Raw genomic sequence first — 13993 nt, 5'->3', positions numbered from 1 at the left:
GGGGTGGGGAATGCCTGATACTGTGGACAATGAAGGCATTAGAATTGCAAGTTTTAAATGCAGCTCAGGCTTACATAATAGGATCCTGCATGGAAGAATGTAAAGGAGAAGGCTAATGGAAAAGTAGAGGTGAATGAAACACAAAGATCAGCTGAATGTTACAGTAAAGCCTTTAAAAATCCTTTTAAAAGAAAAACTAAAGAAATCTTGTATATTCTTCTCTGATGCGATACTACAGTGATGATCATGGTAAACAGATGATGCAGTATATGTACTGACTTCACTTTTTACACGAGTTGGCAGTGAAATTGAATAGTACCTCTGCCTTTATGCATTTTATTGAATTGACCAAAGTAAAACTAAGACCCAAATTCTCAAACTTAGGCCCTGATCTTGCAAAAACATGAGTGAATAGTCCCATTGACTTCAGTGAAGCTACCCAAATGCATAAATTTACTCATGTGCATAAGAGTTTGCAAGATTGAGGCCTGAGGTGCCTAAAGGCCTGCACCTAAATCTGTGTTTAGACATCTCATTATAAACTACTTGAGTTTTTACATGCCTAACTGTGGATTTAAGTGCTTCTCACTTGGAATTTGAGCTTGAAATTTCAGGACATAATTGCTTAAAATATTAAATTGCTATTTTCTTTATTTTGGAATAAATTCAGTGTGCAGTTGGAATGATTAAATGGAAAATGATATACTGTATAGTAATTGAAGTAAATCTACTATAATCTTGTTAGGAATTATATTTTGAAGTAATATAGTCCCTTTTTAATTTTGTTACTGTAGTTTTTATATGATGAGGGAAGAACTAGCATTTTGGCAGGCCTGGACTGTTTTCATTCAGTGGCCAAAGAATTTGAAATAAAAAAACTTCATTACAAATAATAAACCAATAATTTTAAGGTAAAGTGTTTTTTCCTTCTGTGTGAAACTGTAAACCAAAGATCAGAACAACATAATAGATGGACAGCTTGCACATTGGGGTTTCTCAGGTGCCACCTTTTGTTTTTAATTATTTTTTGTCACTTCTTGAATAAACAGTCTACCACTGAGGGTTACCCTCTGGCTTTCTGGCTTTTTGTGACCAGTTCTGTGCCAAGATATTTCATGCTCATTACTTGACCATTCTGTATTACTGTGCAGAACATGTTCCGATCTGTATGTACCTTTAATATAAACAATATAGTGTTTTAAGTGAACCTTAGCCACAAACATAGCTGAAAAAATAACCAACACCATGATTCAACAAAGCATTTGAGCACATAGTTAACTTTAGTGGAACTACTTAGTGTTTAGAGTTAAGCACATACTTCACTACTTTGCAGAATTAGGGCCTGAGTCTGAAGTACAGCAGTTCTGTTATGGGTTTAAAACTCTTCATTTTTGTGTGTGTGTGTGTGTGTTTTCTTTGACTTGTCAAAGGAATCTTCACTCTTGAATGCAGTGCTGGATAAAGTTTAGTAGCAGAATTACAACTACAGTATATCCAAATTATGTACCACCTCTGCCCCATTTAGGCTATGTCCCTTCAGACTATTATGTGCTCTACTGTAACTGCTTACGGTCTGTCACTGCTTTCAGCTACCTTCTTGATAGCATTTGCAGGGCTTTCAAAGAATGAGGAGCCAACCCTTAGATTTAGGATTGTAGTGTGGGGCCTAGAGTGCATACACTGCAAATACATATTCAAAGAACAAACTACAGCTGATCTATTTGCCAATAGCTTTTGCTGTTGCCTTTTTGAGGACTTTGGTTCTGAGGTCATTTTGATTTCTTCCTCATGCTCTTTATAGCACCCACCAGCTTGTCCTTCCTCTCCTCCCTGTCCTTTTCCATTTGGAAGGATTTCTTCTACTTCCACCTTGTAAATCTCCCTCACTGTCTGTCGTTGCCTATTCTGGTTTCTCCTTTTCTAGCACTAAAGAGTGATCAAAATGTGCCCGTTTAAACTTCGATTTTTATAGCCAAGGTAAAGCACTGAATAAAGGCATTTTTCTGACTACCATTCTGTTTTCCCCCTTTCTAAAAACCTCCATGTTGTGAATCACGAATGCTTGACAGCTACATCGCTAAGAGTCCCTTTGACATTACAGCATGAACTTGCCCTTCAATTTTCAGCTTGCATTATGGCTCTGTCTGTACTCCAACTTTCTAGCCAGGTAGTGCCATGATTGGCACCTATCAGTGTTTTGCCCTTTTTCTGTGCCTGTGGCCTAGGCTGCCATGTGGTTTTCTTCTTGTAACAAGTCTTCGATGCTTTTTTTTTTTTTTAATGGTACAGATGAACTGCCCCGTTCATCCAGTCCCTAACTTTGTCCCACTTCTCTGCTCAGCATAATATCCCAATGTGCATTGTCCCTTATGTTGCTGATGCCACCCTGTGTGCATGTCTTCAGGGCACTGTCCCCTGCTGAGGCATGGAATGGCTTCCCAGATTTTTCAAAAGTGCAGGATACAAACATGGCTAGACAGCATAGCAGGTGTGGACATATCTGAATCTTGCTTGTGTTGTAGAAAATATCTGCTGTGGACACACCACGTTTGTGGAACCAGTTCCGATTAGTGTCCAAGTGATTACAAAACCACAGTTGTTCTTGTAGAACTGTCAAATCCTAAGACACAAAACTTTCAAGATATGCTGGCCACATCAATATAGACCCACAATGTAGGGGTTGTTTATAAATGTTTCCATGGTGTATTTTTGTGTTTAATTTCTCTGGAAAAGATGATCATTTCCCCACAGTCTTTTCTACCCAAACACTGGAATATCATCTAAATTAAGAAAACCAGAAAGTAAAATCATACAGGAACAGTCTATAAACAAAGGCTAAAACTGGCTACATGAATAGTAACAAAGTATATTGGACTACTAAAATTCTTTCAATTTGTTTTCTAAGTTAGTGTTTAACACAGGTAAGATCGTTCTATTTTAAATATGAATCTCCTCTGGACATTCTCCCTTTTTAGTCAAGCTAAAGAAAACAATATTTGATTTGCGTACATGAACTCGATCCTGTAACATGTGGTGCATTAAACACACTGTTCCACCCAACGGGACGTGAAAAAGTTTCCACCACCATTTCCAAACATTTCAGCGTCAATCAGTGCTGATTTTTGGGAAGAACTCTGCCTTTGGCCTGTTTCCAGAGTTAATAATGAATGTGAGTTTGTGAACTCTCTTATGAGAAGTGTACTAGGAGTGACCCTTGGCATTAGAACATGCTGATGTGATCTGAAGTTCAGCACCTGCCTTCTGTACATTGGCATCTGTGCAAGTCAGAACAGAGGGACAACCAAACTGGTGCAAAAACTTCTTGTAACTGATTCTGCATTTGTTGAGTTTACTGTTACAGCAATCGTGTATTAAATATTGTCATGTAAGAAGCTGTTATAGCTATTTATAATCAATATTATATAATCAAGCTGGAATCAAACTCTTTTTCTCTGTAGATGAGTTAATTTATTTTTTGCTTAGACATTAAAATCTTTTACACTGCATGATTTGTATTATGAATAGCTTGTAGAACTTTCTACTACAACACATTACTCCCCTGGAAATAGAACAACACATGCAAAAGTATGAAAAATGTATTTTTTAACAGTAAAAAGTATTTTCCAACATAATACCCAATATAGAGTACCGTGAAGCTATTAGCAGTAAATTGAATTTTTTGGTGTATAATTTAGTATAAATACTGACAAGGGGTGTGTGTGTGTGTGTGTGTGTGTGTGTGTGTGTGTGTGTGTTAATGAGCTCATTAGTCATTCAGTTTAGCAGTGCAGAGGCAGCAATCAGCAAGGGCGTGCGTTTTTATGTCTGCTTCAATTGCACACTTCATTTATTTGGACATCGCATTGGCGGTTTTCTCTGTCACGCAGCATCGTTGCACGATTAGCAAGTTTCGCCCCAGGGCAGCTGGGACGCTTTGCTGGGGCAGATGTTCTTTTCAGCTTATTCAGTGGCCACTCTTGGGTTGTTTACTGTTGTCATGGCTACCTCCATTTCCATAGCAGCCGCGCTGCTGCATCTGAAGCAAGTGAATATAGTTATAAAAGGATCATATTTTATTCTGTCTCCATAACTTGCCATCTGTCAACTGATGGCTCATGATGGATTCAGAAAGCGATTTACGAATAACAGCAGCCAAGTAACAATTTTTGCTTATATTAAAAGTAACAATAGGTATGAATGCAAATCACTTAGGAACCTTCAATGAAACACTGGTTTTGTTTTCCCTGATTTTAGAGGTTTTTGCTTCCAATGCTTTCTCACAATAATAATTTAAATTCTTATTGACATATGAAAAAGACTGAATATCATCTTTGTGTCTGATTCCATGCAAGTGTTCTTGACGCTCTCCACTGTGCTAGTAACTCTTCCCAATACAGTGACTACAACTTATGAAATGATGACTTCTTGCACAGAGCATTAGTAATGAAACCTAAATACTAGGGCTGTCAAACGATTAAAAAGATTAATCATAATTAATCGTGCGATTAAAATAATCATGCAAGTAATCGCACTCTTAAAAATAATAGAATACCATTTATTTAAATATTTGTGGATGTTTTCTACATTTTCAAATGTATTGATTTCAGTTACAACACAGAATACAAAGTGTACAGTGCTCACTTTATATTTATTTTTATTATAAGTATCTGCACTGTAAAAAAAACAAAAGAAATAGTATTTTTCAATCCACTTAATACAAGTACTGTCGTGCAATCTCTTTATAATGAAAGTTGAACTTACAAATATAAAATTATGTACAGAACATAACTGCATTCAAAAATAAAACAATGTAAAACTTTAGAGCCTGCAAGTCCATTCACTCTTTCTTCTTGTTCAGGCAGTCACTCACACAAGTTTGTTTACATTTGCAGGAGATAATACTGCCCACTTCTTGTTTACAATGTCACCTGAAAATGAGAACAATCATTCTCATGGCATTGTTGTAGCCGGCGGTGCAAGATATTTGCATGTCAGATGCGCTAAAGATTCATATGTCCCTACATGCTTCAACCACATTTCCAGTGGACATGCATCCATGCTGATGACGTGTTTTGCTTTATAACCATCCAAAGCAGTGCAGACCGACGCATGTTCATTTTCATCATCTGAGTCAGATTCCATCAGCAGAAGGTTGATTTTCTTTTTTGGTGGTTCGGCTTCTGTAGTTTCCTCATCAGAGTGTTACTCTTTTAAGACTTTTGAAAGCATGCTCCACACCTTGTCCCTCTCAGATTTGAAAGGCACTTCAGATTCTTAAACCCTGGGTCGAGTGTTGTAGCTATCTACAAATCTCACATTAGTACCTTCTTTGCATTTTGTCAAATCTGCAGTGAAAGTGTTCTTAAAATGAACAACATGTGCTAGGTCATCATCCAAGACTGCTATAATATGAAATATATCGCAGAATCCAGGTAAAACAGAGCAGGGGACATACAATTTTCCCCCAAGGAGTTCAGTCACAAATTTAATGAATGCATTATTCTTTCAACAAGCATCATCAGCATGGAAGCATGTCCTCTGGAATGGTGGCCAAAGCATGAAGGGGCATACAAATGTTTAGTATATCTGGTATGTAAATACCTTGTAATGCTGACTACAAAAGTGCCATGCAAATGCCTGTTCTCACTTTCTGTTTATATTGTAAATAAGAAGAGGGCAACATTATCTCCCATAAATGTTGTAGTGATTGGCTGAACAAGAAGTAGGACTGAGTGGACTTGTATGCTCTGAAGTTTTACATTGTTTTGTTTTTGAGTGCAGTTATGTTACCAAAAAAGTCTACATTTGTAAATTGCACTCTCATGACACAGAGATTGCACTACAGTACTTGTATAAGGTGAAATTAAAAATACTGTTTATTTTGTTTATCTTTCACAGTGCAAATATTTGTAATTAACTTTTATTTCAATTACAACACAGAATACAATATATATAAAAATGTAGAAAACATCTAAAATAGTTAATAAATTTCAATTGGTATTCTATTGTTTAACTGTGATTAATTGTGATTAATTTTTTTAATCACGATTAATGTTTTTGAGTTAATCGCATGAGTTAGCTGCGATTCATCGACAGCCCTACTAAATACTCGTCACCAGAATTAAATAGCAAGCTTGAGAGGAATAACAGAACACACCGTGCACCCAAGCATATACAGTACAGTGACAAATATACTTCAGTGTAGTTGACTTACAGTAGTTTTGGGATCATGTGCAAGTTTGATCACATGTTGGAATTTTCCAAAATAACGTTTTGGATACTTTAATCTTTATTCCTTTTCAATGCAGAGATTCGGTCTAGCAGGGGGGTAAAAACAAGATTAGCCCAGTTGTAAATAATGTATTTATTGGTTGATTTTTCCAGATCCTGACATTGATGCTGCCACTGCCATGATGCTTTTGAATACTCCCCCTGAGATACAAGCAGGTTGTGAGTAGATATTTCTATAGCATATAGCACCATAGACATGTAAAGTTAACATTCTCTTTTTATAAGTATACAGCATACCAAACAAAAAAGGAGGATCTAATGGAGAAATATAATTCCCTTGTAGACACTACTTTACACTAAATATTATTTTATTTTTTGTGAAATATAATATCCACTATTACATGAATAACAATTTTATATCTCTGTGTTAGAGATAAGATTATTGTTATTCATTAAATGCATATAATTTAGTGACATGGGACAAGTGAGATAAGACCTGGGGTAACCGCCAGAAGTTGAGAAAGAGACAAGGGATACATAGCTTTTGTTTTCATTTTGCCTTGATTTGACTCCGTCATGTGTGTGATTGAGGCCACCTGGATGTTTTCCGGTTAGTTGGACACTATTTCAAATCCTTTCTTGCACACATACTTCACATTTTGCCTGTGTGATATGTAGTGCCAGGGCCCTACACAGGCTCCAGGAAATTGGGCAAATTTTGGCTTCCTGCCCATAGGTCCCTGTCATTCTCCAGCTGAACCCACAGTTATTGTGATAATTTTTTATTGTTTGAGGCTAGGAACCCATTGTGTTAGGTGTCTTATAAACATGGGACAAAAAGATGGTCCCTGCTCCCAAAGATCTTACAATCTAAGTATAAGACTAAAGATGGCTGATAGAGATGGGGGAGTACAAGGAAACAATGGGACAGTATTGGTCAGCATGACAGGCAGTAATACCAAGCAACTCACAGCTTCAAATATAAAGACAGAATTTACCTACAGCCATTATGAAGCCTGGCTAGCTTCCCTGACATTGGTTTAGCTCACGTGACCAAATAGGAACTGTAAGGGAAGCCTTGGTCAGCACTTCCTTGCTCTGTCTGGGGAAGAGAACCAGTCACAATCCAAAGCATTCCCTGCACAGCCAAGGAGAGCTTTGGGGGAAGCCATTGTTAACCTTCTTCGAAATCCCATGGGAGAAGGATCTGCTGAGAATCTCCTCCAAGAAACTCCTCTCCCCAGAGAAAAACAGGTTTGGCCTCGCTCCCATTCTGCTTCATCCCATGGGATGAGGCTGGGAATGTCAATGGAAGGAGGAGGGAAGTGTACATGGAGAAAGGGAGAGATTTTATCAAGGGATGAGGCATTCGGGATTAGTGGAAAGAATGGGCTGAGAGAAGCAGCAGAGGAGAAGAGACTGAGGGGATCAGTTAGAAAAGAGAATTGGTGGGATGATGAGAGAGAGCGAGAGCAGGAGGAAGAGATGAAGAACATGGGAAGAAGAAGTAGAGAAGATAACACAAGGAAAGAGAAGGAGGAGATAGACATAAAGAAAAGAGCAAACTGAACATGATGTACTAAAATACAGAATAATGGGAAAGTGAGAGTGGAGTAAGGGATAGACCAATGGCAAGGGAATGGGGACATAGTAAGTTACTCTTCAAAATGTTTGAGTGGAAGTAGGTTTGGGGCCCAGGGGTCTCTGGCACATCCACTATAAATAGCAATAAATCATTTGGCTAGGGATAACTTAGTTTATAAAGATACTTCTGAAAAGCCAGTTTCTTACGTTGTTGGAATGTACCAGATCCTCCTCCCACCACCCCAAATGGAAGTATTTATTTTTACAAAATATTCCCACTGCAGATACCTCCCATTCCCAGCCCACCTCGTCCAACCCACCCCACCTATCCTGCAAGTTACTCAGTTCAAACACGGACACATATAAGAGAGGAGAGTGAAAACATCGCAGCTCTGTCCACCCTGCCAACTTCAAAGATGTCAGCAAATAATGATGGCTCTCAGGCTGGAATGTAACCTCTAGCTTAAAAACTAGTAACTTAGGTGGAATAGGCTATGTGGGATGGGCAACAAAAAGTGTTAACCCATCATTGATCCTTTAGATAAAATATTATTGCTATGTTATCTCTCTGTAAATGTAAAATTAGGAAGGTGGGATAACCTGTTCTGTGAATTTCACTGGGCCTGCCTGTTTACCATATTAGGAAAATCTTAGGCAACTTACCTCAGATAATATCTAGTGCACATTAAGAAACTACTGCATGAAAAAACTTCTGACTTATTTTCAAATAAAAGGTAATGAGAGAGAAAAATTTCACAGCAATTCCGATTGTCCTACAGAAGCCCACATTTCAGACTCTACTTCTGTTACCAACTGTAACAGATTGTAAATCAAGCCATAAATCATCAGTGAAGTAAACATGCTGATGTTATCAGAACCCTTGAAGATTTAGGACTCAATCCGCAGTGTTAGGTTACAGTATCACGGGTGTATTCAAATCACAGCTGAAAAATGCCCTGGGTTGAACAACATGCCTTTCGGTATTTGGTAAAAAGTGGAAGGGGCATTATGTGCAGTTTGACCACAACTGATGATAACTGACTGTTGAAAATGTTTTCAGTAGCTGAGCATGTTTGACTGCAGGTGTGGCAGCTGCTTTCACAACAAAGATGAGCGGCTGAAGACCGTCAGGAGCCAAGAGTAATTTCGCAATCTAAAAATGTGATAAGTCAGTGAATTTAAATCTTCAGCTCAACCAGTCCCGCCTGCACTACAAAAATAACAATGTCTAAACATGATTGTGAATCATAGTTGTGGGCAAACCAAATACAGTACTTCAATTCATATCTGCATGGACAGAAAAAAACAACATATTCTAACCATGTTTCAGGTATCTACCAAGCTTAAATCCTGCTTTTCCAGGACATAGTTTTATTCTGAAGTGTATGAACAGAAGAAAAAAAATGTTTGCCCACAGCCAGGTTTCACAATCGTGTTTTAAGCTTTATTTTTGTAGAGTAGCCTAGGCTTTGCTGTCAGAAATTAGTAGTCTGAGTTCACGTTCATCTCTGGTGGAAAGTACCTCCTCACATGCACCAAGAAAGCCAAAGACAGAGCAAATCGTTCCTGCATTGTAACAGAATTTTTACATTTAAAAATTACCATTTAAAAATCGATACGCATATGCCAAGTGCTGCTGAAAGCCACAGGTGCATTTTAATATTGACTTTTGCTCTTAGGTTAAATGGCATCTAATCCTATGCTGCCTCTATTCACCATTTACCCTCAGCCTCACTGCATTTTCACTGTCACTTAAAAACGAATATATAAACCTCTTCATAATTTAGATTATTTTTTGTGGGGGAGGTTACATTATAGAATCTTATAAAATTTATCACAATTTGACGCCAAAAGCTTGAAAATAATACGGTTATAGTCAGTTATTGACACCCTGTCAAATGCATTCTTGAAACATTTAAAATTTTCCAATAAAGTACCATGGTAAATCACTTCAGATTTTTAATTCAAACAAACAAACACAAAAAATCAGCAGGTACAAACTCTATTGAAACAAACAGCCAGGCTGGCACTCAGAGCAAAGCATGAAAGCTGCTACAATAATGTTCAGAAAGACAGTGAAAAATAAAGTTTTAAGCTATTATGTATTCTAGTTGGCATACATAATATACAGAATTAATTGGGGGGAGGGATAGCTTAGTGGTTTGAGTATTGGCCTGCTAAACTCAGGGTTGTGAGTTCAATCCTTGAGGGGGCCGTTTAGGGATCTGGGGCAAAAATTGGGGATTGGTCCTGCTTTGAGCAGGGGGTTGGACTAGATGATCTCCTGAGGTCCCTTCCAACCCTGAGATTCTATGTATTGTATTTTACAGAATTTTGTAAAGATTACGCAAAACACTTTCTTAAGAAGTAGTAGTAATTATCTCAAGTCACAAATACATTGGAACTTAATATTTTAATACAAATTCATGTATTTATTTCTATCATGACCAATATTTAGATTGATGTTTGTAACTTGAGGATACATGTTGACTTGCTAGGTCACCTGCAGCAAGTCACTTTGTCTCTGTGCCCTAGTGTTGCCTGTTACCCATGCTGGGGAAGCTAAGGTGCAGAGTGGCTAAGTGAACATCTTAGGGAAGACAAGGAATGAGTGGTAGAACTGGGGTCAGAATGGATGGATTCTGATCTAATGTACTTCATGGGATGTTGTACAAACATTAACTATTTAAGATTTTCAACCCTTTGAAGTCATAAGGGCTATGTAAATGATAAATATCTTTTTTAGAAACCACTTACAAGCCTTTCGTGGTTGATCATTCAGGCCTTGTACAGTTTCCATTCACTAGGCTATGTAGCTTCCCCAAGTAGCAGAGTAAAGGCTTCTGAGTTAGGAACTTCTGTTGTAATCTTTAGCAAACTGTAATTTGTTGTTCTGTCATTCTGTGTGACCTTGGGCATATCACTTAACTTCCTTTGCTGTACCGTAGTTTTTCTACTTTTTTGCAATGTGATTGGAGAGCCTCAGACAAAAATTACTATATATGTATAACATATTAATACTTTACAGTTAATAATAATAATAATAATTAATAATGGGTGAAATCATTCCTTGAAACAGTTGCTTTAGAGGAAAGAAGAACTAGAGGCAGTAGCGCACACATCAATTTATTGTTGCAACTAGTGGAACTAATAGTTCAAGCACCATAGTTCAAGCATCATAGTAGGGATCGGGGTCTTAATTCCAAAAGGTCCTGGTTCAGCAAGGTAGTTAAGCAAGTATGTAATTTTAAGCATATAAGTGGTTCCATTGATCACTGTGGGATTACTTGCATAGCTGCCAGTTACACATGCATTTAAGCACCTTGCTGAACTACAGCTTAACAGCACAAATGCAAACAATGATTTGCTAGAGAGAATGCAAGGGAACTGAAGGCTGGACCTTTCCACATGAGGGTCCCCTCAACTCTGAAAATGGCTCCTCAGTTTCCAACATCTTTGTTTCAAAATAGCTTGAATCTGCTGACTTTCAGGGCACTCTACAAAGCCTGTTGTTTTGGGTGGGATTTGCAGAGAACTGAGAAGTGTGGTGAGGAAGGAGTTATTTGGATCCTGAGGAAAGAATTTTTGGTGTTTTTGTTGTATAAAACTATGGGGCGAGGGGCAGTCAGTTGCTCTTTTTCTGCTTTGGAGAATGTTTTTAGTTTTCTCTGAGGGCACCTAGGCACAGATTTGTAAAGGTATTTAGGCATTGCAACCGGCGGTGTTCCAATACTTTACTAATTTAGGAGCTTAAATTTCATTTTCAAAAAGGATTTAGGCACTCAGGGACCACAATCCCATTAACTGTCTTTTTGGTTATATTAAATTAAAATAAAATACTTAATGAGGTCTGACGTTTTCCTCATTGACCTAAAATTTGCTTCCCAGTGTAATTTACTGTTCCATCCAGGCCAAGTGATTGTGGAAATGGAAGACCTTGTTTTCAAGAATGGCTCGATGCAGGTATAAACTTAAAATAAAAATCACTAGAAGAAATTCTGCACTTGGACTGATGGGTAAATGGAAAGAGCTGCTATCTTGGCACATCTTTACTCTATGAAACCTGATAACCACAATGCCCTATCATTACCTCTTGTAAACAAACAATAAATAGTAAAGCTGGCTGGGAATTTATTCTGACAGAATGTTTTTAAATCGGAAAATAGTGATTCACTGAAACAGCACATGTTGCAGAAATGTGCTACTTTTAAAACTCAGTTTGAAATTAAAATTGAATAAAAAACATTTTGGTAAAGAACATTTCCATTTTCTGTTTCAAAGTGACTTTTGTTTCGGTTTTTAAAATTTGTGTATTGTAAAAATATAAAATGAGAAAAGTAGGAACTGGAATAGAACATTTCAGTTTTGTCAAAACAAAACATTTCAATGTACCTGAAATGCATTCTCTCTCTCTCTCCTCCCTCCCCCCCCCCCCGAAATTTGGTTTGTGGGAAGTTTTGAATATTTTTATTATTTTTGCTTCAGAGCAGAACAAATTTGAAATCAAGAAACTGCATCCAAAAGAAAAATCCAGTTCTCGCACAATTCTATTGCTGTGGTGTATGCCTATTTACTAAAGAATGATGCTTAGAGATCTGCGGTTTCCCTCCTCCTACCCCACCCCTTACATGGCAGAAGATTGCAGAGGTTGCATAGTTTTATAAAGTTTTCACATAAATGTGAGAGTACATGTCTGGGATTAAGTGGCAACAGAGGCTATGTCTACGCTACACCATAATTCGGCCTACGGGAGCCTGGATAGCCAAGCACACCAAAGTGCTGTTCTATAACTTCCCCATGTGGACGCTACTGGTGTGAACTAAAAGGTTCCTAGTTTCCATTAATATAGTCCTCTTCAAACAGGATTACATTAAAGTGAACTAGGAATTTTTTAGTATTTGCCCACAGTGTGCACATGGGTCAGTTACAGTGCAGCACTTTGGTGCGCCCTGCTGTTCATGCTCCAGTAGTTGGCACTTTGGGGCAGTTTAGACAAGCCCAGAGATTCGCTTAAGCTGCCAAATAGGAGCAGGAAGAGGAGTTAAAATTAGGCAGCCTAATGGGGAAGTTTGGGCTTGGCATAGTCTTAGGGTAGTAAAGATTACGGGTATGTCTATGCAACAATCAGGAGGTGTGATTGCAGCATGCGTAGGCATACCTGAGCTAGCTTTGATGGAGCTAGCTTGCTAAGAGTAGCAATGTAACTACAGTGGCATGGGTGGCAAAAAGGGCTAGTTGCCAGAGTACAGTCCCACCTAGGACCCTAGGTATGAACTCGGGCAGCTAGTCCATACCACCACGGATACTATTTTTAAAAAGCTAGCTTGATCAAAGCTAGTTCAGTTATGTCTACATGTGCTGCCCCTGTTGCAATGTAAACCTAACCTATGTGATTAAGAGGCTGCAATCTTATCCCTGAAGAGCAAAACAGAAGAAATTAGGAAGATGGGGCCAAATTCATCACTAATGTAAGATAAGGCAAATCAGTAGTGTGGCATATTAAGCAAATAGTGTTTGCTTGTGGCAACCACTGATGTCTTATGCCTTGCACATCACAGACATTTCCCTACTTTCCATGTCTGTAGCCTGAGCTAAGATGCTGTGGCAGACACTGAAATGGAAAAGAAATTAGCAGATGGAGGCAAAAATTGACATCCATTAGGAGAAGGCCTATATCTCTGTTTTATATCCATCTCTTTTGTGGTACAAGAGATGGGTCAGGAAGGACAGCCTCTGCCTGAAAGCCTGTGTCCCATGATACCAAAGGAGACATGGAGACAAATATGCTCTTACAGAATACCTGTATCATTTAATGTTCACTTTAAAAACAGACTTCCTTTATCAGGCAGATAAGCTAGTTTGGTAAGTTTATTAGTGCTCTAAAAACTGTGCATTTCAGTCCGGTGCAGAGAGCTATTTACCTTGAGCTAGAAGAGTTAATAAAACACACACCCATCTCCCAAATGGAATGTGGAAAATGTTTGCATTTAATACCCTTTTTTTAAGGTCCCTGATTTTAAATATCATCTCAGGGCTGAGCATGGTTTATTGTAACTTCCATGCCATAATGTTTGAAACATGAATTTCAATTCCTTGGTTTATTTAGCTGGATGCTGCTGTGTTTGCTGTATGGTGGGTGATTCTATGCACTGCATATTCCTTGTTCTTTTTTCCCCCT

The 13993-nt window shown here is 38.1% G+C and overlaps 1 protein-coding gene across 18 annotated transcripts in view; it reads left to right on the top strand.

Annotated features, from left to right (window-relative positions):
• Nucleotides 1-13993, top strand: part of FOXN3 (forkhead box N3) — a 321327-nt gene that overhangs the window by 279925 nt on the left and 27409 nt on the right. For 6 of the 18 annotated variants that reach the window (XM_043517552.1, XM_043517555.1, XM_038404309.2 and 3 more), the window contains one exon: nucleotides 6385-6450. The exons of 6 other annotated variants lie outside the window; for them this stretch is intronic. In XM_043517552.1, coding sequence (XP_043373487.1) covers nucleotides 6385-6450 — 66 coding nt within the window. The remainder of the gene's footprint in view (nucleotides 1-6384; nucleotides 6451-13993) is intronic. 6 more of the 18 variants (XM_038404312.2, XM_043517557.1, XM_038404313.2 and 3 more) reach the window with 1 other exon arrangement.

The sequence above is a fragment of the Dermochelys coriacea genome, chromosome 6, assembly GCF_009764565.3.
Source record: "Dermochelys coriacea isolate rDerCor1 chromosome 6, rDerCor1.pri.v4, whole genome shotgun sequence".
Lineage (NCBI taxonomy): Eukaryota > Metazoa > Chordata > Testudines > Dermochelyidae > Dermochelys > Dermochelys coriacea.
Note: the sequence above shows the minus strand (reverse complement) of the source record. Positions and strands in the feature narration are given on the sequence as shown.